Source organism: Rattus norvegicus, chromosome 2, assembly GCF_021556685.1.
Source record: "Rattus norvegicus strain SHRSP/BbbUtx chromosome 2, alternate assembly SHRSP_T2T, whole genome shotgun sequence".
NCBI classification, from domain to species: Eukaryota; Metazoa; Chordata; class Mammalia; order Rodentia; family Muridae; genus Rattus; species Rattus norvegicus.
In genome coordinates, this window is record NC_141535.1 from 207,541,244 (window position 1) to 207,568,355 (window position 27,112).

The following is a 27,112-nucleotide window of genomic DNA, read 5'->3' on the forward strand; positions in this document are numbered from 1 at the left end:
ATCATTTGTAGTGCTGGATTTGTAGAAAGATATTGTGTAAATTTGGTTTTGTCATGGAATATCTTGGTTTCTCCATCAATGTTAATTGAGAGTTTTGCTGGATACAGTAACCTGGGCTGGCATTTGTGTTCTCTTAGGGTCCGTATAACATCAGTCCAGGATCTTCTGGCCTTCATAGTTTCTGGCGAGAAGTCTGGTGTGATTCTGATAGGTCTCCCTTTATATGTTACTTGACCTTTTTCCCTTACTGCTTTTAATATTCTTTCTTTATTTTGTGCATTTGGTGTTTTGACAATTATGTGACAGGAGGTGTTTCTTTTCTGGTCCAATCTATTTGGAGTTCTCTAGGCTTCTTGTATGTCTATGGGTATCTCTTTTTTTAGGTTAGGGAAGTTTTCTTCTATGATTTTGTTGAAGATATTTACTGGTCCTTTGAGCTGGGAGTCTTCACTCTCTTCTATACCTATTATCCTTAGGTTTGATCTTCTCATTGAGTCCTGGATTTCCTGTATGTTTTGGACCAGTAGCTTTTTCCGCTTTACATTATCTTTGACAGTTGAGTCAATGATTTCTATGGAAACTTCTGCTCCTGAGATTCTCTCTTCCATCTCTTGTATTCTGTTGGTGAAGCTTGTATCTACAGCTCCTTGTCTCTTCTTTTGGTTTTCTATATCCAGGGTTGTTTCCATGTGTTCTTTCTTGATTGCTTCTATTTCCATTTTTAATTCCTTCAACTGTTTGATTGTGTTTTCCTGGAATTCTTTCAGGGATTTTTGTGTCTCCTCTCTATGGGCTTCTACTTGTTTATTTATGTTTTCCTGGAATTCTTCCAGGGATTTTTGTGTCTCCTCTCTATGGGCTTCTACTTGTTTATTTATGTTTTCCTGGAATTCTTTCAGGGATTTTTGTGATTCTTTCAGGCATTTTTGCGATTCCTCTCTGTAGGCTTCTACTTGTTCTCTAAGGGAGTTCTTCATGTCTTTCTTGAAGTCCTCTAGCATCATGATCAAAAATGATTTTGAAACTAGATCTTGCTTTTCTGGTGTGTTTGGATATTCCATGTTTGTTTTGATGGGAGAATTGGGCTCCGATGGTGCCATGTAGTCTTGGTTTCTGTTGCTTGGGTTCCTGCGCTTGCCTCTCGCCATCAGATTATCTCTAGTGTTACTTTGTTCTGCTATTTCTGACAGTGGCTAGACTGTCCTACAAGCCTGTGTGTCAGGAGTGCTGTAGACCTGTTTTCCTCTCTTTCAGTCAGTTCTGGGGACAGAGTGTTCTGCTTTCGGGCGTGTAGTTTTTCCTCTCTACAGGTCTTCAGCTGTTCCTGTGGGCCTGTGTCTTGAGTTCACCAGGCAGCTTTCTTGCAGCAGAATATTTGGTCTTACCTGTGGTCCTGAGGCTCAAGTTTGCTCGTGGGGTGCTGCCCGCGGGCTCTCTGCAGCGGCAGCAACCAGGAAGACCTGTGCCGCCCCTTCCGGGAGCTTCAGTGCACCAGGGTTCCAGCTGGTCTTTGGCTTTTTCCTCTGGTGTCCGAGATGTGTGTGCAGGGAGCAGTCTCTTCTGGTTTCCCAGGCATGTCTGCCTCTCTGAAGGTTTAGCTCTCCCTCCCACGGGATTTGGGTGCAGAGAACTGTTTATCCGGTTTGTTTCCTTCAGGTTCAGGCGGTGTCTCAGGCAGGGGTCCTGCCGCTCCTGGGCCCTCCCCCACGGGAGCCGAGAGGCCTTATACAGTTTCCTCTTGGGCCAGGGATGTGGGCAGGGGTGAGCAGTGTTGGTGGTCTCATCTGCTCTGCAGCCTCAGGAGTGCCCACCTGACCAGGCGGTTGGGTCTCTCTCTCACAGGGTCTGGGGGCAGAGAGCTGCTGCGGGCCGGGATCCGCGGGTGTGGGACTTCCGGTAAACACAGAACGTGCCCGGTCCTAGAGAAATTCTGCTTCCGTGTGTCCCAAGCTCACCAGGCAGCTTTCTTGCAGCAGAAAATTTGGTCTTACCTGTGGTCCCGAGGCTCATGTTCGCTCGTGGGGTGCTGCCCAGGGGCTCTCTACAGCGGCAGCAATCAGGAAGACCAGTGCCGCCCCTTCCGGGAGCTTCAGTGCACCAGGGTTCCAGATGGTCTTTGGCTTTTTCCTCTGGCGCCCGAGATGTGTGTGCAGTGAGCAGTCTCTTCTGGTTTCCCAGGCTTGTCTGCCTCTCTCCCTTTCTTCTTTTTTAACTTTTATTTTTTTTCTATTTTTAATTTACATGAATGTGTGTCTCTCTGTGCATGCCATATGTATGTGTGTGTATAAACATGCATGTGTGTGTTTTTTTGTGGAGAACAAAAGAGGGTACCATATTCCTTGGCGCTTGAGTTACTGATGGCCATGAGCCACTTGTGGGTGGTGGAAACTGACCTCAGGTTCTATGCAAATGCCTCAAGTGCTCTTAGCCTCTGAGCCATCTCTCTCGTCTAACATCTGTTTCTGTGTTTCAATGTCTTTTTCCTCTATAGATAAAGTGATATCATTTACTTACTTTAATGATGTCTTTCTTCACAGTGTTCAACTCAAGTATTCTTCTACCTGTTGAATACCCATAGTGGAATGAAGCCACTCATAAGGACTTTTCAGTATAGTGTGTGATAAAAATTAAGTGCTTCATTCATCAAAATGTTTTACAATATAAATTATACGATCAAGCAAATACACTGATTACATCCATCAGATATTTGCTAGCAGTTTCCAAAGAGAGGTGGTGGGTAAGTTCCTTTTAGAAGAACTATGTTCAAAGATTTAGTCGAAAAAAAGGAAAAAATTCATTCCCCAAAGGGGTAGAGTGACCAGGGAGGGACAAAAAGTGATCAAAAGACCATGTCCCTGTCTCCAGTGTTCCCGAGACACATGACAGTTGGGCAGGTAAATAAGCTTCTTCTCACACATTCTGTCTTCTCAGGTGTGTACCATTGGTAATTGTGATGGTTGGTCTCAGAATTAAGGATTCCTCAGGTCTTAGTAGCTAAGATGGAGAGGTAGTTGTTAAGAGTAAAGATGACTTAAACAGACCCCAGGGCCTTCCCTATTGTTCATCTACTTAGAGAAGACATAGATTTTTTGTTGAGGCCATGCTTTCTGGCTAGAAAACACAGCCATCAGCTTCCTTTGCAGAGGGTGATAGAATTATGGCCAATCAGGTAGGTTATGAATGATGGATGCTAATATGTAGAATTTTGAAGCCAAAGGCTTTTTCTTGACCCCATTGTAACAATTAGAGTGACCTTGGAAATCACATGTTAAAGATTGTGAATACATCTCTCTAAATGTGGACTTTTCAAAATGAAAATTACTTATTTTGTATGATTAAAATCATATAATAAGTGACAGTTGTCTGATGGATTTTCTGCCTAGCTTTTAATAGCTAAGCTGCTCTCTGGCTTGGTCTGACTGTTTTCTGCATAAGTTCCTGGAGAACCACTCAAGTCACACACACACACACACACACACACACACACACACGGTGGGGGGACAGATGTATACAATTTTAATGGTTCATGTGTAAAAAGACATCTGGATTGTTCCTTGTCTTTGGCTACTACTAATAAAGCAACTTTGATAGTTAAGTGTCAGCTTTTTGGTATGAAAGCACAAGTTTCCATTTCATGCTAAATGACCAGAATTATAGTCACTGGTATGTATAGTAAAAAATATGTTTGGATTTAATAAAAAGAAAGAAAGAAAAGATCTGTGGTGAAGACTGATAATGGCCTTGTTAGGCTCAAATATTTGAATTCTTGGTCTTCAGTTATTGGAACTATTTGAGAAGGATTAAGAGATGTGGTTTTGTTGGAGAGGGTATGTCACTGCGGGTCACCTTTAATGCTTCAAAAAGTCACATCATTTCTTTGAGCTTTATTTCTGCCTCATGGTTCTTAACTCAACCTCTAAGGCTCTCAGCTAATGCTTCAGTGTCATGGCTGCCTGCCTGCCACTGTGTTTTGACCATGAGAGTCATGGACTCAGCCTCCAAGACTTTAAGCAAGCCTCTAATCGAGCCTCTAATTGAATTCTTTTGTAAGTTGCTTTTGTCCCAGGAATAGAAAGTAACTAAGTCATGGCCAAACCAGAATTCAGAATGACTGTTGGATTGTTGTTTTTCCACTAGTAAAAAATGGATAATTTTTATTTCCTGTATTACTTCCTACACTAATACCAGAAAATGATGTGGCTACCGTCTTTAATTGTTCTGATATGGTAGTATTACATAGAGATTTTAAATAATATTTTCTAAGTGGCCAATGTCTGGTTATCTCATTTGTCCTCTGTATAATTTTTTGAAATATTTGTACCTATTTTACAATACTTTTATTTTACATTTATTATTTTCTACTTAGCATGCTGTTAGATTTCTTGAATTCTTTCTCTGTCCTTGATTTAGCATTAAGAGATTGACATATGAATAAAGGGAAATACAAATTGGTCTTTATCAAAATTAAGAAAAGTTGTTCATTAAAAATTTTTCTAAAATAGTGGAATGGAAGCTACTGGGGACCAAGGGGTACAAAGGAAGATGTGAGTTCAAGGAAAAAATCTTTTGGCTATGCAAGGTAAATAAATCCTATAACTTTAATTCTACTGAATAAAGCATTTTGAGTACAGCTAATACTGTATTGTGTATGTGATATTTGTCATGGCATGGGATCGCTGTGTTCATTTACTTAAAGATGGCAACTATTTCACAACATCTATGTGTTCATACAATGAACCTCATACAATTTTATGTTGACAGTTACATATCAATCCCTGGGGGGTGGCTGAAAAGGAAAGAACTTATTAAACAGATAAAAAGACAAGCTATGAACTTGGAAAATATATTTGCAGACCAACCTCCAAAACAATTCCTAGATTTGAAGTGTTTTTCTCCTGTCTTTAACATAAAGTTACATATTTTACATTTAGGTATTCAAGCTCTTCTTATATAGTTTTTGCAAAGTCTGCCATTATTTAACTTAGTTCTTTAATGGGGACAATTGACCTGAAGGTGGCATAAATTATGTTTTCCCCAAACTCCAAGATGGCATCTATCCAAAGGCTAAAAGGTAGATCCATAGGGAAGAAGCCAGAGTTTCCAACAAGGGAGTAGCCATTACTTCTGTACAGAGTCCCTTTAAGTAATTAAAGGAAAGGGTGAATTTTGCATGACTGTAACACGCTCACATTTTTCTTTAGCCTCATCTATTCAAATGTCTTTTGTACCATTTTATAAGGAGAATTTCAGACTTTTAATAGATTTTCTCACGACAATGACAGAAGACGTGGTAACAATAGGCAACCCAATGAGATGAAATGGACACCCCAAATGCTTGTTACATGAAATTTATGCCAGAGCTATGGATAACCCCAGTTCTCTAGTCTTTGACACTAACTGTGTGTAAACAATGGATCGGAACTTATGACTACATTTTCCGAGTACTGTAGTAGTTCATCTCTATATGAACCTCTCACTTAGATATTTTCTTGCAACTAGAGATCATGGTCACTAAAGAATTCCTATAACTACATCTTTATGTTCCTTTGCTCTATGGTATGGAACACAACACCATTTTATAGTACTTAATGTATAAAAGAAAGAAATGACATGGCGGCTTCTTAGGTGTACAGCTCAGAAGCTGCTTCCCCAGCTTCCCCAAAGGCAATGTTTGCTTCAGGTGCATCTGTACAGAAAACACCTACTTTGGTTATATGGTAAAATGGTTGACACATGCTCTCAGGAACCTATACTTGTTAATTTCTCTTAAACCCATGGCCAAAGGGAGACAATATTAATTAAATGTTCTGGCTGAGTAGTTTATTTTCAGCCTCCTTATCCGTAGCTTTATTTACTGTGTAAAATAATGATGCTAATCCACAGAAACGTGTAAAGTGTTTTTAGATAGTCTCCAGAAAGGACCAATCAAATAGCTGGCATGGCTGATATAGAAATGAAAAATTCAGAATGGAAGCAGTTTAAAACTATATTTAAATAATTATGGGACACATAATAGTCTGCAATTAATGTCTGTAATGCCAGGATATTTCCGGAATTTCACAGGAACCTGAGAAGGCTTTGTCTAGGCTGCTGTAATGTTTTTCCTTGTTATCCATGACAACGATGGCTATTAAATGGTTGCATAAAGTTAGTGGCATTTCTGATAACTGCCACTTTGTGATCATTCAACACAATACTTAAAGACCATTGGATTAAAGTATACATCTTCATTGTAACCTAAACCATGTTCTAAGAACTCCTAATGAGATGCAGATCACTAAAAGTCAGAGAGAGTGGGCAGTAATGGCTTGAATGTAAATAGGGTTAATAGTAAAGCACTCTTAAGTAAAGCTGCAACGGTCCTTCCCACAATGTCATAAGGGCCATAACTGGGAAGAGTACATTGACTAGTTTTAGACATTAAGACTACATGACTTTCCTATTTCACTTTTAAAATGTATTATAGTATGGGAAAGTATGCCCAAGTATGGGGAAAGACCTCCTATAATATGCATGACACAGAAATTCTTTTCAAAATAGTTCTATTTTTATTTAACTCTTTGTGTGCATGCATATGCCATATATATGCAGGCCAGATGAGAGAGTGTATTATAAGCAGTTGTGAGCCACCTGTTGTGGGTGCTGGAAACTGAACTCAGGTCTTGTAGAAGAGGAGGGGATTCTCTTATTCAGTGAGCAATCTATCTAGGTTCTTGAAATAAAATTTCCAAACACGGAAACGTGTATGTTGAAAGACATTTTTTTCTTCATGCAATACTTTCTTCTCATCAGCTATGAGTTCATCCAACTCATATTTATACTTTCCTTTCGCTATTCCAAGTTGTTATCAATTCACATTCTGTTTGAAATAAAAACCCAAGCCATTCTATTTTTGATGAAGAAATCTAATCTTTATTTCTATGATGCCAGCACAATATACTCACACGATAGCTTTGATCTGTACTTAACAAAATACATTTATAGCACTTTACAAACTTTATCAGTTTGGAAAACATTGCATAACATTTTTATTAAACACGATACTTCATATATATTATATATTCATAGTTTTATTTACTTTAAAAAGATAATTAACTCTCTTTATTCAATACTCGGTTTCATCAATAAAGCACAGCCTAACAAAAGAAGAATTGCTCTCGTTAGCAAGTAAGATAAATAGAACACTAAGAAGAGATACCACCTGTTAGTCTGATTTCTTTTAAATTAAGGTACCAGTGGAATGTAAACAAATTTTTTGTAATTATTTATTTTTTACAAAAGATGTGTTATCAAATATACATGCAGAGGTCTGAATTCTAGTGTCTATCGTTATAGTTCCTTAACAGTGTGGTACAATTTGTTAAGTCGTTTAAAAACTGTAGCCTTTGGCACTTTGAGTAGAAAAAGAATATATCAATAGTATGTAAAGAACAAAAGTTCAATGACTAGAGAAGTGCTTTAAAATCTTTTTTGTTAAGAAATAGGAAAGATTAGGAAATATCATACTGCACCTCAAATACTGCAGCTTGGTTTTTTTTTTCTCCAGAGTACTAAAACCAGTCCACCCTTCCCTCTAGGAACTGGCCGGGCCAGCGGGGACATTGTGACAGTGGTGATGTAAGAGAAGTGGGGAAGGCCACATTTTACTCCCACTTCCTTCTCTGAGAAGGAACTTGCCAGAAGGGTTATGGTTGAGCCTATATTTTATTGCCAGAGTTTTCAATTCTGCTGGTCTCAGCTAAATTCCTAATGCCTTAAGAGGTTGAGTTTTCTTAAAAAAAAAAAAAAAAAAAGCTCTGCCCTTTGAATGGAGAGGCTAGAGAATGAATGATGTGACTCTTTGCTGGACAGCTTTTGTTCTCACTGAAAGCTGCACTGAGTTCAGACCAACCAGCTCTGCTGCTCGCTGTTTTTGCTCCCCCTCTTGGCAATCATCAAGTGTCCATTATAATTCTTAAGACATGGCATGAGAAAGGTTTTATAACAAATTTCAAGGACCAAATATATGTCTCCACTCTTTAAACATCTAACCTGGGAAAACACTTCAAAAATATCTTGTGGTAATCTTCTTGCTATCAACAGTATGGTTTCCTTTGATTTTGGCTCAAGGTTCTAGATTCAAGACAGGCAGCCAAAACTGTCAATAGTACTCTAAGCACAAAAGCTTTGCCTGGTCTGCTGTTTTGAAGATACACTTTCTAAATGTATGCTGTGATACACTTCTATCTATCAATTAGCCTTTGCTTAGGTCCTTACTGTTGGTGTCCAGTTAAAAGTGTGTCAGGGAAGGGAGTCAAGCTCACCCCCATGGTGGCTCCCATATGGTGATTATCAGGATAACACAAAAATGAAATGCTCTGGAAGAAAATGAAGTTTGGGGATCGCTTACTGATGTGATAACCTATGCCATCGGATTGGAGACATCTTGAATGTGACCAATGTATCTGGCAATGGAACGCACAGTTTCAACCGTTGGCTCATATTTCTTGCGTAGGACCTCGAAGCAGTGTATTTTGCACAAGGAATGTAAATGGTCACTGTTGCTTTCTTAAAATAGAAGAATGGTGTGCATAACCTCAAAAAACTTAATAAACTAAGATGAAGCCACAAAATGGAAAATGTGATTATAATAATTTCAAAATATTCTCTAAAACAATGTATTTTAAATATGCAAATGCACTCACTAAAAAAAAAAAGATACCAGAAACCAGCATTACCAATACTTAAATAAAAAGCAGAAAAACGATGCGGAGAACTAGTTGTTCCGTCTCACCGAAAACATCCCTACAGACTTTCAAATGTTGAAAACAAAGAATCTTTCAAAGAAATGCTCAGAACCCTGTCCAGTTTTTTCTTTCTTTTTTCTTTTTGACTGTGAGAGAGCCACTACAGGGAAGCCAAGAATGGCCTATGCTACCACAAAGTCACTGGCGTCTTCTGAATGAAGTAGCATTTCTCTGACAAGGGGGTTGTACATCACTCTCTCACAGCTACACAGAGTCTGAGAGTTGAAATGGTAGATGTACTGTGGTAATCAGCACCGCCCAGTCTGCTCTTCTGGTGCAGAGTCTGCAAAAATAAATACTATATAATACTGCGTGGCCTCTGCTGCCGGGGAAACCTGTAGTGTTTTGGGTTCCCACCGCTAATTATAATGAAAAAAAAAAAAGAAACTTCAAAGTTGGCACATTCAGAAAGTTAAATACTATACATCGGAGGAGACCACTTTATCCTAATACTGCCCTCTGCGAAGTCTCAGTGACAGGCCTTAAGAACTATTCAGATGATGAGATTAGTTCGGGTCTTGCTTTGTGCTTTTCCTTTCCCTTGGTGGAAAATCACCACGGTTTCTGTGGTGGGTCAGTGAGAGTTCCAGGCTGATGGTGAACAATCTAGTTGGGCAAGAAGGCTCTCCATATCCACTAGAAAAGAAAACAAAAAACCAAAACCAAAACAACAACAAAATACCCAAAAGAGCACAAGGTACTATAATAAATGTGTGGTCTTGGGGTGGGGGTGGGGATGTCACCAAAATGATGACAAGAAGGGCGGTCACTCAATCCTTATAAGCCCTCGTGGGGGAGGTTCCTTTGTAGAAGATGTTTCTTGTGTTTTCAGGGCTGTTGCTTCTTTCAGGGATCAAGATAATGTTGCCCTTCCTGCGCAGGGTGGAGTCGCGTGAGGAGGATACAGACAGCGTCTCTGAGCCTATCTCGCTGCCCTCCACTGGGGTCACGCGGATGGTTGTGATGCCGTGGTGGTGGTGCTCATTGCTGTCGATGTTGCTTCTCTTGCGATCTCCAGAACCAAAGCTGTCTTTGAGGGACTCGCAGCTTTCCGAGTCCCTGTTGAGGTCGTTGAGCTCATAGGTTTGGCGCAGGCTACTCTTCTCCGGAGCTTTCCACTTCCAGGAGCCACTGCCTTCGCCCTCGGTGGACGATGGAATCTGGATGATGGGCCTGTTGTTCTCGGGATGAGCCTCCACTCGCACAATGCCACTCGGCTCGTGGTCAGTCAGGGTTTTGTAGCGGATGGAGCCTGTGCAGGTGACCGTGCTACCTTCGGCATTCTTGGGGCTGCTCTGCAGCACGCCCTGCTGCTTGGACATGGCGATGACCTGCATGATGCGTGGCTGGTTGTTGCCCCGGTTACAGGCCACGGTCTTCTCTGCTGCTTTCAGCCACTTGGCCCGTGCGGAACTGCTCTTGGGCGAGGTGCTTATGTTTTCCTGGGTCTCCTCGGGGATGTGCACCAATTGGGAAGAGCCAGGGCGGGACTGGATGGACACACGTGGCCCTGCAGGCATACTATTGTTGCACCCGGGAACTGTGCCAGGCTGGATCTTGAGGTACTGATTGCCCGGGACATGGTGATCTCCATTCACCCCCACCCTCGAGGGCTCTGAGCTGGACCTCATTTCTATGGACCTGGGTGGTGACTGCCCTTCTGGTTCAGAGTCCATAACCTGCAGGGACATCTTGCGACTCTCGTTCTTGCTCTTCCACTGGGTAAGGAGCTGCTTGGACCGGGCAGAATCCATAGAGGCGTGAATGCTCGCGTTTCTTCTCACCGGGTCTTCCACGGACGGGGTGTTGGCCCTGGGCAGCGTGTTACTGAAGGTCACCATGCTCTCCTTCCCCATGGGGCTCCTAGGAGTGATGATCTCTACGTCAGCGTTGGCCCTCTTCAGATTTGTTAAGGAGCTTGCATCCCTGTGATTTCGGTTGAGAATACCCTCTGTGTGAGCAATTCCATCACCGCTGCTACCATTTTTAGCTGACAAAACCCTGCTGGGGTCTTGATTGAGGTCTGTCAGTGACCTGAGGGCATCTCTGTGCTGAAGCATGCTGTCTTCACTAGGCAGAAAATTCCCTACAGCATACAGGCCCTAGGGTTGGAGGGAAAATAACAGATATCACACACTAGAAGGCGCAATAAATCACAGTTCCCCTAGAATGCCCAAAGGAACATATAATTGAGGCAGGCACTGTGCATAAGTCACAGACCAATAAAGCAATGAAAAGTGCAATTATTCCGGTGGTGGTGGTGGTGGTGGTGGTGGTGGTGGTGGTGGTGGTGGTGGTGGTGGTGGTGGTGATGGTGGATGTAGTGCTTTTAACTGTCTAGACCACTGAACTAATTGCTCAGAAATACGGCAAATCTTCTCAGTCCCAACAGATGTGATTGTCATCCTGTGTGTATATTTTGAAAAGGTAGACAAGGAAAGAAATAAGGACATTTTTCCCCCCGCGTTCCAAAGCTATTCTTTTTTTTTTCCTGGACTCGAGAGCTTCTTTTTGAGAAACAGTCCAAGCAGTGTGAATGATTTATGTTCCGCTTTCAATCATACCTTCTGATGGCAAACAGCAGCACTGCAGGAAAATAGAACAGTGGATCATTCATAAAAACCCCACGTGGGGTTTGGAAATGAGGACATATATATTGTTTCAAATCACACCGTTGTTGGCCTTGCTCTTCTGCTGTAAACTTGACCTTCAAGTGGGGAAGTTGGATTACATCACTGTTGTGTACCGATGTGGGCCAAGTTTTATTCAATTTTGTCTTCATATTTAGTCCAGCATTTTTATTTGTTTTAGGTTCGGAAAGGCTAAGTTTCAGTTTCAAAATTGTTCTCCTGGTTACAGGAGATGGTGAAGCAGGTGCCTGCCTGTGAGATAGTTTCAATTGAAGGAGACTGGGTCTAATTTTTAAGCCTAAGAAATGCAACTTCATGATTTTAATATTTTATAGAATGCTTGACACCAAGCAAGGAGCAGCATATGTTAAGAATAATAATGTTCCAAATAGAATAAAATCTCTCTGACACTCTGTCTGTCCATCTCTTTTTTCTTTCTCTCTGTGATGTGTGTGTGTGTGTGTGTGTGTGTGTGTGTGTGTGTATAGACAGGACATCACTACGACAATCTGGTTGGCTTGGGATTTGTTAGATCAGGCTGGTCCCCAAACCTGCAGCAGATGAATATCTGCCTCTCAAGTGTTAGATTTTAGGCATATGCCATCATATGTAAATTACCTTTTTTTTTCTTTTTGAGAAGACTTTGTTAGGTAGACCAGGTTGGCCTTGCATTTGCAATTCTCCTGCTTGAATCTCTTAAGATTATAGGCATGAACATATGAACATTGCCTAGGACATCCTATCAAGACATTAATACCTTCTTTCAAATGTATCTACTGGTGCTCTTGCCACAAAGACTGCCTAATGTTCTATTAATAGGTGCATTTCATTTGTGTGTCTGAGAATATCTTCCACTGAACGGCAGGTTCTGACCCTATTGTATAATATACAGTGCTAAAAATGGTAATATAGTGATTTAACTCATTTTGAATGAAATGTGAAACAAGCAGTTATTCCTTTTAATTAGTTAATTAATTAATTAATTAATTTTGTGGCACTGGGAACCTAACCAAGTGCTTGTGTGCTCTACTACTGAGCTATAGCTTTACTTCAGTATCTTCATTCTGTAGGTAAAGGGTCAAGTTTCTGAGTGGCTCTGAAGTGTTGAACGTCATACCCACAGCCTTTGGGTTGGTTGTAAAACTCATGTAAAGTCAGGGTACTGTGGTCTTACATGAGTGCAAGGGACACACAATGAGGACAAGTGGAAGCTCTTTTCTCTTTCTCTTGTAGCATTCACTCACTTCCAGTTGGCACTCCTGTAGCTACCCTGGCTTATGTGCCCTTATTACCCAATGACTTCAGTGTGATCCCTCTCCTGTCTCTAAAGAAAGCATGTAACAGTGAAATTCAATGTTTCATCACTGGCTCTACTTTTTTCTAAAGACAGAATCATTGCACACTTCATAAATTTTTTTCATGAATTTTTTTTTTTTTTGTAATTCCATTCTTACAAGCACCAAGATCACGTAGCTAAGAACTGTGGTTATGGGCAACTTATGTTTATTCCTGTCAGCCCCTTTTAGTTTCTTTCTTGTTGTCTGTTGCTATTTGTCACCTGCATATTGGTTATCCTTGGCTCTTTTTGACTCCGTGCCCTGGTAATTGTACATGCCCTGAATAACCACAGTGACATTTCTGTAAGTAATGTCCCTGGCTTACAAAGTTCTCATGGCTTTTCTGTCCTTCAGACACAACTATTTAAGTGCCTTTTGATTCATCATGAGCCCCTCAAGTGCCTTTCTCTCTAGAAATCTATTACGTTGATTATTTACCTGGTCTACTGATGTGGCTGCCATAAGTCCTGTCTTCCAAGCTACAGATTTGGCCACCATGTCTCATTCTACCCCTCCCCTTTCTGTGCAGCTGTTATTTCTCATGTCCGTCTCTTTGTGTGATAATCTCTCCTTGAATATGATTTCTACTCTCTTACCTTTACCATATCATTTCTAGAAAGACTTCCTGATTCTCCTTTGGCAGTGGTCCATGCTATAGAACCACATTCTGTCACTAAGCATGTTGTACCATTTGTGCTGACCCTCGTGCTATGAGACTCCGAGGGGCACGTCCTTTGTTTTATGATGGATGGCAATGGGGAGATAATGAATACTTAAGATGAATGAAGAATGCACGCATGACTATGTTCAATATGTGCTATCAGTTTCCTTATAATGCAGATACTTATTTTGAAGAAATTTAGCATGTTTGAGAGACAGAAAAATGATAGAAATTCCTTGTTTGTTGGAACATAGCTACATTTAGCGCATTTGTGGTGGTGGGAAAATTACTGCAACTTTTTCTAAAATTTCACTATTCCACTCTTTCTCCTTTTACTTCTTTTCACTTTCCTTATGTATAAACTTTCAATGTTCATGCTATACCCCCCCTCTCTCTCTCTCTATATATATATATATATATATATACATATACACATATATATATGTATATATATATCTCAAATGCTTACTTTAAAACTGAAATGCAATGATTCTCAATTTAATTATGTCTCACAAGAAGAACATACTAAATTATTTTATTGGAAGTAGAGTATAATTTGATGTAGAATAAAGATCCCCCCATGATTGTTTTATGAATATGAAATACAGTATGAGTAACGTATTGCACAACATATCCCTTGCAAGCCTGTCTGTCTTACACTGCACTTCACCCAATAACAATAATGCCATTTACCAAATACAGCGCGATTCCTCCTCCAATTAAAAAGCCACAATAAACATCGACGGGATGGTTCTTATACTGAGTGATCCGTGTTAGCCCGCAGATGATTCCACAGATGATAAATGTGAAGACCAAGAGAGGTTTCAGGAGCTTGGAGGAGTCAGTTAATGTGGAATTGAAGTACATCTTTAAAATGAAAGCAAGGAGTTAAGTGCGCTAGAAAGGCCACTGTGTTAGAAAAGTCTAAGCAAACAAAAAGTTCAACTCAGATGTCTGACTGGTACACTCGAGGTACTGTTCACCCTTCCACGTGCCGTGGCCAAGTTCTCAGCCGGCCAAGGAGGGAAATGTAGGGCACATTCATGGAATGAACAACAGAGCTCTTGTGTAATCACAGGAAAGTTTGAAAAACATTGAAGCAGTCTAGATTTGACCAGAGAGTCCTCAACCCTCTCTTATCTGCCACATTTTAGTCCATTTGTCTCACAAATGACTCCACAGGCTGTGTCAATCAAACACAAGAGCTCTTCATTGTATAACACTTCTCATACTGACAGCGACCGAGAAGTCACCATTGTTATATAAATACTGAAATCTGTGCTCCTATCTGGTTTTCTGCACATTCAATCAAAGGTCTTTGATTTTGGTGATTTTCATATATTTTATAAATATCTTGCCACCAAGTATTGTATTAAAATACTTTAAAAGCAAGTATAATGACTGTCTGTGAAAAATAATCTTTGCTTATATCTTTTTTCTAGGTAGCATCTGATAACTGCTTTAGATGTTATTTGTATTAGAGGGAGGCACAGATAAATTGTAATCGGTCACCTGGAGGAAACATTTGTTTCTCAGTTTTTCTAAAGGTCACAGTTTAACAAGAAACCCTGATACTTACGGACACATACACAGCAGCAAAGGCAGCGAGGGTCGCATGCTGGGACGGGAATGACTTTCTGTCAAAGGAAGACAGCCAAGTTATGTTCCTTAGTTTTGAGTGTGCTGCCAACAATCATCTCAAGGACACTGAGTACAATGTTCAACTCAAAGCCACGAAGCAAGAAGCCATTATCTTAATTCCTATCTAGTTTACTGAGAAAACCAGAATGACTTACTACCCTCAGGAGTATTCCTGGTCACCATCAGCATTAAAGAATAGCAGTGATGTACTTCTCAGTAAATATTAAAGGGACAGGAGGTAGAAAATAGTTATCAGGTTGGTAAAGGAGCATGCAAGATAAAGTCTGAACTGAGCTGGAAAATGTAGCTACTCTCTGGTTATAACTATAGACGTTCACTGTGAAAATTCATAAAATGTAGGACTTTGATGTTTTAAACTTTTTTATGCTCCAAGATAACCATCTTATTAAGTATTTAATTATTATTACATTAAGTAATAAAATTATTTTTCTATACCAGTAGATTTTAATGTATTTTTATATTCTAAAACTGTGTAAGGAAAGTCCAGTTTTAACAAATTGCTTCTCTGCTTAGTCCACTGAAACATGACTGTTACTTCTAAAACAACAGAGAATTTTCTTAAATTTAACAGGGTAGGGAGCAAGGTTTATTTACAACACTGGTTAGGGGAACACATACATAAAAGGATACACAGTAAAAGAATTTCTTTCAATGGAAGAAAAACATGGAAAAAAGAGTCATTGATGTTGTTTTTCTAATTATTTTGATGGCTGCAATTCAGTACAAACGAATGTAGAAGAATCGAGAAAGAACTCAGGGCATGGTTCTTTAATGTAGATTCAAAATTACTGAAAGGTCCATGGAATTTCCTTCGATGGGAAGTCACTAAATAACAAATATAATTTTCAGAATAATTGTTTAGTGTTCTGCATCTTGCTAATTATTTCTTTTGAGCATCTCAGGAACTTATTCCTCTCTAAGTTTATCTAACTTCGTTGATTGAAAAGATTTCAATGTGTTAGTAGCTTTTGAGTTTCATATTCTTAACTTTCTGAAGTGTAAGTTCAGGAGCTGATAACATTACTGTGTTCATCCAAAGAAAAGAGATGTTATTGCAGGAATTACTCCTTCGCAAACTTCACCTAATTTGCAAAATTTCCCTAATTTTTAAATAAAGGATACAGAAGTGGTATAGCACAGACTTTTGGTATTTGACATAAATGAGTCCAACATTGACTGCTGTCTATAAGGGATCATTGATGTCATAGATTATAAAAAATGGGTTCAGTGACAGAGATTCTGTAGCAAGACTATGAAACTGAAATTTGGAGACTTTCAGGGAAGGATTTGGAACATGCTACTAGCCCATATCTGTGTTAAAGTTGCCGAAGAGATTATTGTATTGAAAATATAAGTAAAACAAAGGTCATTGTGACTGAAAATGGCATGCTTAAATGGCACAAGGATGGAATGACACAAATATTAGTGTGGAATAGTTTTAGAGTTGTTTTCAACCTGCCACTGTTGATAACTGTAAGGTCAGATCCCGAACAAATGTCTTCCACGATGTAGGAATTTTCTTTGCAGGATACATTCAGAGAGGTGTAATTGGGCTTGCACACAGTCAGAAAGTATGGTGCCTGATATCCTGTGGACAGCTGTATGATATCCGTAATGAGAGCTGTGGAGCACAGTCCAAACACGTGGACACCTAGAAACAAACGGAAACATTGTTATCAAGTCACTGGCTGAAGAGGGGTTTCTGCTAGTGTTAAACCGTGCTTACTGTATTTATGCATATGTGACCTTATAGAATGCTGCCATTTTTCTCTAATATAATAGAGAAATTTTCTAAACTAAGTTGATATTCCAGTGCAACATAATACACTGAGAATTCCCCAAGTAGTAAGTACACTGTAGTCAATCTTGTTAATCAGGGTATAACCTTTATATGTAACTACTTAGTGTTAATTAAGCGTGTCTGTAGGTCTGTTCGCCTGTGAGCACAGGTAACTGCAAAGCACAGAAGAAGGTGTCAGATTTTGAGAGCTGGTGTTACAGGGAGTTGTGAGTGGCCAGATGTGGGTGCTAAAGAACAGAAACTGGGATTTCTGCAAGATCAGTGTGTGTTTAATTGATGAGCTATGGCCCCCAGCGCCTAAGGTCAATACTTAACATGGTTTACCAAAGGTCACTTGTCATCTACCTGGGGAAATTTGAGAAATGATTAGAAAGGGACAGAGTAGGAGAAATGTAGTAGAATTAAAAATGCTACTAGTTTAATTCTTTTTTGTCTTGTGATCAACCGAACTTCTTCAGGCCATCTCTGTGATCGTGGGTTTGGAACTGTTCATTGGAATCTGGTGGATTTGCAACTAAGGCAACTGCCCCCACTGCAGAGCCCTCAGTAGCTAAATACTTCAGCAACATGGAGAAGAACTTTGAGGGAGGAGGGGGAGTTGACAGGGATGGGAAGGAGACAAAATCAACTAAGGAGGTAAGAAGAGTTGGTATGTATTAAATATAACATATACAGTTGTCAAAGAAGTAATATAATAAAAAGTCATTTAAATTTGTAATATGATGCACATAACCAATTAAAAAATAACTTAAAATTTCTGAGCATTTCTGGGTAATTCGGCCTTTTTTCTCACCATTGTCTATAACTCCAGGCACAGTTACTAAATCCCCCAGGATCCATAGTCTCATTCTCTATGAAACCCAATCCTCCTTAGAATGCTAATTAAGCGAAGAAGGGGGAAGGCAGGCTTTGTGGTAATAACCAAACAACCTGAGAAACAGTGGGAGCTGCCTTATTTGGTGATGATATTCTACATCTCCAGCCGAAATTCCACTCTTTTATCTTCTGGGACTATTCATAAACTATGACGCCTCCAGCTGTATGCCTGTTTGAAGTCACTTGCTTGGCTCATCTTGTGAGTAGTACCTTCCAAGATGTGATCTAGAACTTGCATTTCCTCCCAGGTTGTCTGGACTCCTGGACTCATTCTGACTCAACTGCTGACTCATGAGTCACTCACAGCGTCATTCTGAGAGGCACCCCATCACCACCTCCAGACCAGCAGCACTAAACTGTACACATCATTTTGCGTTCCTCTTCTCCAGTTGATTGTCCTCTAATTGGCACAGCCCTGGTGTCATTGACACTGGGGATTTATGACAGAAAGTTCATCTCTGCATTCCACTTCCTAGAGGCGTGAATAAGCTCTATCCTTGTGGTAAACTCATGTGTAGGTGTGTGAGGGTGGGCAGTAGTGTGAGGATGCTCATGGAGAGCAGGGGGAAGAGTCAGATCGCCTAGAACAGGAGGTACAGGCAGTTGTAAGCTGCCTAATGTGGGTTCTAGGAACCAAGCTCCTCTAGTCCTCTGGAAGAGCAGTAAGTGCTCATAACCACTGAGCCATCTCTCTAGCTCCCTAGGATTCATTCTTGATACTGGGTACCATAGATCACTGTGTGTTGAGCACAAAGAGCAGGCAGTGTGGTCTGAGATTTGCAGGGCCTGGGTAAAGACTGAATAGAATGGGAATCAACTTATTTTACCTTTGGAAAATGGAACTCTGCAGTCTCAGGGAGGGTGAGGCTGCTGAGAACACTTCAGAGTACACACTCCCTCGTCTGTAGCGTTATATTCTATTACGGGAACATTTCTCTGGGCTCAGTTTTGGGTCTTGGAGTCAAATGTTGCTAAGAGGACTACTGGCTTTTTAACGGTATTGATGCAATTATGAAAAGATAACTTTAAAGAGCAGAGTTAGGGGAACTATTCAGAGCCAGTATTTTTTTTTTTCGTCTTGGGAGAGAAGATTTAATTTAATTATATATGAGATATTATTACATGAAGCTGCCAATTTCTTTATGCTGACATGCTATGGAGTATAAGGTCAAAATAATATAAGGAAAACATAATTCAAGGTTGAATCATATATTAATATAATGATATAATATAAAGTAATAATTATATAAGGTAAAAATAACCTTTATTGACTTGCTGGGATGAGATTAAAACATTCAGTTTGTTGTCTGGTATTGTGGATAACTGCTTAAATCAGTGAAAAAAAAAGGAGAAAGAAGTCTATGGCTCCAACTACATTAAGATGGCCCCATACTAATTGTGATTTAGGAATTACTGTGATTCAGAGCCTGCTTACTCAGGCCTGTAATTTCTTTTATAGACTTCATTAAAAAATTTAAGGTGAAGTGAGGGGGGGACAAGATATATTATCCAAGAAAAAATAACCATGATTGCAGCAATCTCTTGTGACATTTCCAAACATGGTGACTTCAGGATAAAACTACTGAGAATAGATTCGGTTATGTGAATAAATTAATTTCTCAAGAACTGCCAATTATGATGGCTCACTGACGCTTATTCTCCATTTAAAGCAACAAAAAGGTTATGGAGCCACACACCTGTGATTCTAGAACTGGGGAGGCAGAGTCCAGAAGCGGAGGGGTTCAGGTCAGCCTCAGCAACATCATAATTTGATACCAGCCAGGGCTGCATGGACCTTGCCTCTACTCTTTCATTTTGCCCTAGAAAAAACTAAAGGCTAAAACTCTTTGAAACTATTTTAAAGGAAATTTATGCTTCAATCAGAGTTTGGCAAAATGCTATGAATTATTATTATTATTATTATTATTATTATTATTATTATTATTATTTGCTAGCTCACAAAACCAGAGCCATGACTCTAAATAACACATTTTCAAGAGAGAGCCTAGATTCTGTTTTTAAAAAACAGTTTCCTGTATAATGTAAAACTCATCACAGACTGAATGTATACATCGAAATTACAGGTTTACGGGCATAATATCTGTAATTAGACATGGCATTTCTCTACGAAAAAGCCTTTTCGTTCTTTTTGTCTCCTCACACCCACCAACAAATCTGACGGCTCTTCTGAGAAAGGAATTGAAGTTGCAGCCCCCGGCGTTGATGTTGGGCTCCAATCCAGCTCCATTTCTTCTTTTAGAGAGGCAGCAGTACAGAATCCCTTCACCCACCATGATCTGCAAAGACCACACACTGTTAGCAGGAGTATCACAATACCTACGCACTAACACACAAAAACCATGCTTCATCCCTGCACACATCACCAATTCAACAAGAAGAAAATGTAAATATTTTCAGAAGCCCAAGCAATTTATCCTGGGGATTCAGCAAGCAATGGAAAATAATCAAATTGTGCACAGGCTGGATCTCATCCACTCCTATATGTTGATCAAATGTATGAAAATACCTCAGAATTTCAATTTGATTACATCAATCAGCCTTTAGCTTTTTGCCTATTACACACAGTGATTCAATCAACTGCACAGTGACTGATTCTCTAGCTTGGAGAATCTTGACATCAATGCCACGATGTCGCAGAAAAATCAAGTAAGTATAGAGAGGATCAGGGACATTTGATAAGCAGATTTGGTCAGTTAAACAACTTTTAATTTAGCAGGAGGAAGAAGACATAGAAAGCATGTCTGACTAGAAAAGTACCATTGAGTGTAGTCATTGCACACACATTGCTTTCTGGCTAGAAGTACGACTTGTATTAGCTAATGTGTTAGACACCACTCACATATAGACACCAAAGATTGGAAATGTAGGCACTGTGAATGGAGTCAATATTTAATGTTAATAGTGTTACAGTAAACAGTTTTTAAACTAAATATATTTAGACTTGAAAAAGCCACATGGTAAGTAAGTGGCTATCCCGTTGGAGAATGCAGATGACAAGACATAAGTGGCTAGTCTTTGTGAGGGATAAGCTTTAAGAGTGCATGTTTACAATAGAGAAAGAACCATACAATAATTAGACCAATCAGTAGATAAAGAAGGCGAGTCAAGAGTGTTTAAGATATAAGCAGTGGGACATCACATAGTCCCACAGTTGCTGTGGGACTTTGAGAAATATAACACCAGTGAAAGAATTCAGAGTTACTTAGCTGTCCTTCCATTCAGGAAGTTTTTCCTTTTAAGGTTCTTATTGTATCCTAACAAGAATTGAATCACCTTCTATGTAGTTCACTTGGTGCCCTGTCTTTCTCCTTAGAGTAGATTTATTGAATTACATCACATGCTACTCATTCAGTGGATTGCCTCTCCTTAAACCAGGACCCTCCAAGGGAAGAGCCACTTCTTAGTTATCTCATTTTTTTAGCATTGTATCTCAAAATATGGGATTTGTGTTCATTATTTTTATGGTTCTATCTACCCTGAAAATATAAGTTGCTACTTATAATACAAACAAGGTCTGAATTTATGACTTATTTATTAAAATGATTTCAAGGGCTGGAGAGATGGCTCAGTGGTTAAGAGCACTAACTGCTCTTCCAAAGGTCCTGAGTTCAAATCCCAACAAACACATGGTGGCTTACAACCATCTGTAATGAGATCTGATGCCTTCTTCTGGTGTGTCTGAAGACAGCTTTAGTATACTTATATATAATAAATAAATCTTAAAAAATTCAAATATTTAAGAGCATTATCTCCAATAAATTTCTGTGAAAATTAGATAGTGATTTTCATAAATGTGCAGAGTTGAGGAAAGTAGAGTTTCAAGAGATTAAGTCTCTAAGACACAGAAGATCATGTCACTACAATGATCATGAATGGACATAGGATTGGATAATGGTGAGGGTTACATTTATCTGTGTGAGTTTCTATGTCCTCATTAACATTTTCTATTTGTTTTACAAAATGCTTGAAAATTATAGCTCCCTTAATTATATTTAACTGCATAGGTAATGTGATGTGCATGTCATGGTAATGACTTAATTTGTATACAAATTTTTCATATAATGTTCCCCAAGGAATTCTGACAATAAACCAAAAAAAAATACCACATGGTATGTTTTAAAGTCAGTACAGAAGTCATAGAAGGGGGATTTATCTCTATTATTCAATACTGAATTAACTATGTATACTTTTTGACTGATATTTTCCAACATTGTTCCTTGAGATGAGACTTAGAAATGGGTTCTCTGTTCTTTGTAGTTAGCCTCTCTCCTTATACCAGTCTGCTGTAAAATCTAAGCCACATGAACTATATCTTTTCTTCCTACTTTCCAGGAAGACACTAATTTTATAATAAGTTTATTCAGCTACAAATATGAAAATAAACCCAGCAACGTTGATGGTCAGAGGTTAGAGACTGTTCACATTCACTCTGAGGAAAGGGAAGGAGGAAGGACATAAGGAGGTAGTTGGCAGTAAGATTATAGACAGAATTATTGCCTTCTCGACTTGTCACCCACTCAGTGCTAAGAAAACCACATTTTTATGTGGGAAGGCCTCAAAAACAGAAAGAACAATGAAATCAGAACAAAACTAGAAGAATTATATATATATTTGGCAAGAGAGGATTGTCAGATTCTGTCCTGTGTAGGGATACCAAAGCTCATCTCAATACTGTTCTCTGGATGTCTATGAAACTATTGTTGAAGAAAAAACACCACTGATACCTTGAAAGCCTTCATTGGGGGGCATTTTTAATAATAAAAACATCTTGACTTACTTCTCTTTACATTAAGAAGCATTAAAGATGGAGACCCTATAGAAATGCCCATGGAAGGAGATGGCACTGGGCTCCCCAGGTCCCCTCAGTGAGTGGAAGGGTGGTAGATCTCTATTGATTTCTCAGGTCTTCAAGCCACAAAGCCCTAGAAAGCACCCCTAATTTGTGTATTGCGAGTTTATGATTGGAATCAAGGCAGTCAAGAGAAGTAGGGACATTGTGATGAGGCCAAGGTCATTGTCCCCAGTACATGTGATAAAATATTCTGGTAGGGAAAATAGCAACTGAGAAATCTTTTCTGATATGATAGGTTTAAAACAAATATGTTTTTCTGCTATGGTCAAATGACTAAGCAAAATGATGGGAAGGCACTACTATTTGAGGAAATATCATCCATTAAAAAGCTTTCTCAAAAAGATAATAAAAATAAAAAAGGTTATAAAAAGCTTTCTTTCTTGGCTTCCACATATATAATTAATAATTCTAATCCCCCTGAATTCACAGGAGGTTCAATAACATTAATTTACAAATTGAACAAATTTGGCTTTAATTATTTTACTGAAATATTTTATTCAATATATTTGTAATATAAACAATATGATTATTATAAGAGTAGTACTTTGGATACACAATAGTGGTTATACAAAAGTATGAAGTTTAGGAGGTCTACACAAAAGCTTTTAAAAACTGCTGATGTACCAAAACTCAAAAGGCCAGTGTATGAGAGAATTTCATAAATCTCCATTTAAGCATGCGTTTCAATTTTATAATATTTGCCCAACATTTATGAGTATAATGAAAGGACTGGAGAAGAGCAAAGGTTCCTTCTGGTATGAGCAAATGCTATCACCCTGGAAACATGCTTCTTGTCATTTAGGCCAGTAGTGCGGGCTTAGAAGAAATGGCAGAAAGACTTGGGTAACCTTATTTATTAATGGCTTTGCATAAAACATGTTTTGGTGATATGTATTAACACATTAAAACAAATGTTTTATAAATTAAATGCTTAGGAAATAAAGTTGCCAACCAAAAATAGCCAAATGAACTGATAATTTTCATAAAAGAAACATTTTAAAAAGTGCTCAGGATTCCTTGCTATTAGAAATGTGAAAAGTAAAACTACTTTAAGATATTACATTCTCTTAGTTAGAATGGCTATCATCAGTGAGTGTGTCAAGAAAGGTTGGGGAAGATGTGCAGAGAAGGAAAGACTTATTAAATCTTGGTAGAGGCAAAAATTAATATAGTCAGAGTGGAAATCAGTTTGGAAATTTCTCAAAAACTTAAAAATAGAGTCATATGACTCCAAGACTTTACTCTTGGGCACATAGTCAGGGCACTCGACAATGTATCCTAGATATGTTTGCACCCCATTGTTTATGCTGCCTTCGCCACTATAATAATGAGTCACAGTCAACTTAGTTGTCCATCAACAGATGAATATATAATGAAAAATTATACGTATATAAAATGGAATACTATTCTGCTCTAAAATAAAATGCAGTCACAAAAATCTGTAGGTAAATACATGAACTTAGAATGTACAAAATAAGCACTGTTATATAATCTCAGAAAAAAACCACTTGCTCTCAGTCATAGGCAGTATGCAGCCAGTAAAACATGACACATGTAGCCAGCATACAATAAGCAAGTATACATGGGGATACAGTATACCATGTAGAATAAAGAAGAGAGAAAGCCGAACACAGGGGGTGAAGATGGGCTGAATGCAGCAATGAGTGTATCTTCATTATGAAGGAAGATATAAAACAACTTGCTTTTTTAGTTTTAATCTCTCATGGATTTTCTATTTTTGGTGGTAGATGAGTGCATAAAAGCATTACTAAATGTATAAAATAAAACGTGAAGCTCCACAGGTTCTGTTCCGAATAGCTATTGAAACTCTAAGAAGTTCGCTGAGCTGTGTAGTCTTTGTTCTGGCTAATTTTAGTGTGTGGTTTTTTAATAATACATGTCTTTAATAATAAATTTTAAAAATAACTGTATTAATTTATTTTATTGAAGTGTTTCTATATATATGTTTTAAAATGTAAATGAAGGATCTCATTCTGTATATTTACCTATCTATGTGTGTGTATGCATGCATGCATGTGGGAGAGAGAGAGAGAAAGAGAGAGAGGAGGGAAGAGGGGAAGGGGGAGAGAGGGGGGAGAGGAAAAGGGAGAGGGAGAATGAGAATGCCTTTCATGCCCCAAAGGTGAGTTTTAAGTTCTTTACAGTTGGTATGCCTCACTGCTTATAATCAGCATAAAGTGTTATCTTAGTAAAAATAAACCTATAAATGTTATTGAAAATTCATTTTTGAGGAGAGAGAAACTGTTGGGTATATAATTATTTATTTTCAACTTTCTAGAATCCAAATAGCAAACAAACACATGAAAAGTACACCATTTAGAAGTGTATCAGGAATTTAATACTACCTATTAAAAATAATTGTGTGATTACAAAACCTTTTACATAATGATGTATAAATATAAGCAAACCATGTATTCTTTTTAAACTTTACATGCCAGCAATGTTAAGAAATCAATTACATGATAATGTAAGTTTATATAATACATCCCAGACAAGATCTTCCCGAAGGGTTAGAATTCACCTTTTTGCTTTTCTGTTCCCCCCTGCTCACTTAATACACAAACTGGACCATCTTTTGTCCTCTGCGACTGAACAGTACAATTTGAAGGTCAGTTCTTACCGTAATTGCAGGTCCAGCAAAAGCCAAGCTAAGCAACATGAGGAATGGAATGGCCTCTTGGGTTGGCTCAATGTACGGCATGCTAAGACTCCTGTCATAGCAACTGAATCCGGAGTGCACAGGTTTGAAGACATCTGTGAGTTCCAGGAAGTAGAGACTAACCACCGATGACGCCAATATAGGCAACTGAGGGCGGAAGACATAGGACATGGTCCATTTTTGTAAATAGGACAAATAGAATCAGTACATAATGGTGTTGGGAACTGATGGAATTTCCTTCTTCTCTCGTGGCCCTTCTATGGTTATACAGTGCTGTGGGGTTGACATCACGCGATGCTTCCTATTCATCTGCCTCACCAGGCTGCTCTGAACCTGTCACCCTTGCTTAGTGTTGTCATCTCTCTCGTCTTGCTCTTTACTTACCAATTCTCTCCCCTCAACCATTAACATTACACAGAGACTTCTGGGACTATTCCAGTGCATTTCCCTTCCCACCTTAAGCATCCCGTCGGTTGTCATTCTCATCTGAACCAAATCCAGCCTACCATGAAGAAAATCCAAGTGCTACATCATGGATTTGAACCTTCTTCAGTATCTAGACTTGGTCTCAGTCTCCAATTCTTCTAGGGATTCACTTCTAACACTCTTCAACTCTGTGCTGACCTCACTCAGATGTTTTTTCATGCTTGGCCTGTGGGAGTTAAATGTACTTCTGCCCAAGGTCCTTTGCGTCAGTGCCTCCTCCCTTTCATGTCCTCTCCCCCAGCTCTTCGCATGAAGGATATTTCTCTATCATTAATTGTACTGCCCAGAATCCTACAGCCATAGTGGCCTTTGATCCTCCTCAACCTTGTCATCTATGTTGACTTTTCTCAATGGCACTTACTAATCAAAATAGCTTTGCAATTAACATCATGTTAGTAAAATCCACAATCAATTCATTTAGCTTTCATCTATAAATTACTACTAAATAAACACTCGAGGAAGTGAGAATCTGTCAGTATTATTTATTGCTGAGTCTTTGAAGCATAAAACTATTACTAGCACATTTTAACACTCAATACATCATTTGGTAGTTTTTAATGGCCAATAACAACTTATCAATAAATGACTAACTGAATAAATGTGTAAGCCTTAATGTATTACAGTAAGTAGACTGCTTTGTCACATTTAGCAAGAAAAAAAAAATACATGCCAACCAGTGGAATTAAAACTTTGGATTGCAGTAGCTTATTTTTATTGAAAGAATATCTCATGAAATGATTGAGAAATGCACCAAAAATAATTCATTGTTTATCTGAAGTTTTAATTTCCCTGTCAGCTGTTTGGCTATGTTTAAATGAATTGCAATGCAGTTCCTCACCATTTGTGGAGAAGACCCATCTCAAATGTAAGACTGAGTGTGACTGAAGGGGACGGACATGTCAGAACGCACAAACATTCCCCTCCCCCGACATGACCACTTTTGTATGTTAAGGTTTTGCTGTTTATAGATATTTACATAACCAAACCATAAAGGTTTTTATGAGAATATTATTAACCTGTAATTATTTGTGGTTATTTGTTTAAAATATAAATATGCAAGATGGAATCATATTATTTCCAAGAAGTCTTTTTATGTAATGAAGTGGGCATTAGACTTATTGGAAAGTTTAGTGATGAGTCTATTTTTGATATTGTTTTTGTTTTTTTGTTGTTTTGTTTTTTTGGTTTTTTTTTTTTGGTTTTCAAGTGGGTGGTTTTCACCGAACAAAACATTGCATTAAAATATTTATGTTTTTGTTATCCATTATCATTTGATGACTCTAAATAGCTGGTTATTTTTTCAGAGTCTTCCATAATCTC

At 38.7% G+C, this 27,112-nt stretch overlaps 1 protein-coding gene across 1 annotated transcript in view; it reads right to left on the reverse strand.

The window, feature by feature from the left end:
* Nucleotides 1–6,889: 6,889 nt before the first annotated feature.
* Plppr4 (phospholipid phosphatase related 4) overlaps nucleotides 6,890–27,112 on the reverse strand; it is a 40,999-nt gene continuing 20,776 nt past the window's right edge. Inside the window, 6 exon segments of the mRNA NM_001001508.2 lie at nucleotides 6,890–10,888; nucleotides 14,108–14,281; nucleotides 14,994–15,051; nucleotides 16,532–16,727; nucleotides 19,921–20,050; nucleotides 25,268–25,453. Coding sequence (NP_001001508.2) covers nucleotides 9,557–10,888; nucleotides 14,108–14,281; nucleotides 14,994–15,051; nucleotides 16,532–16,727; nucleotides 19,921–20,050; nucleotides 25,268–25,453 — 2,076 coding nt within the window. The 3' untranslated portion in view covers nucleotides 6,890–9,556.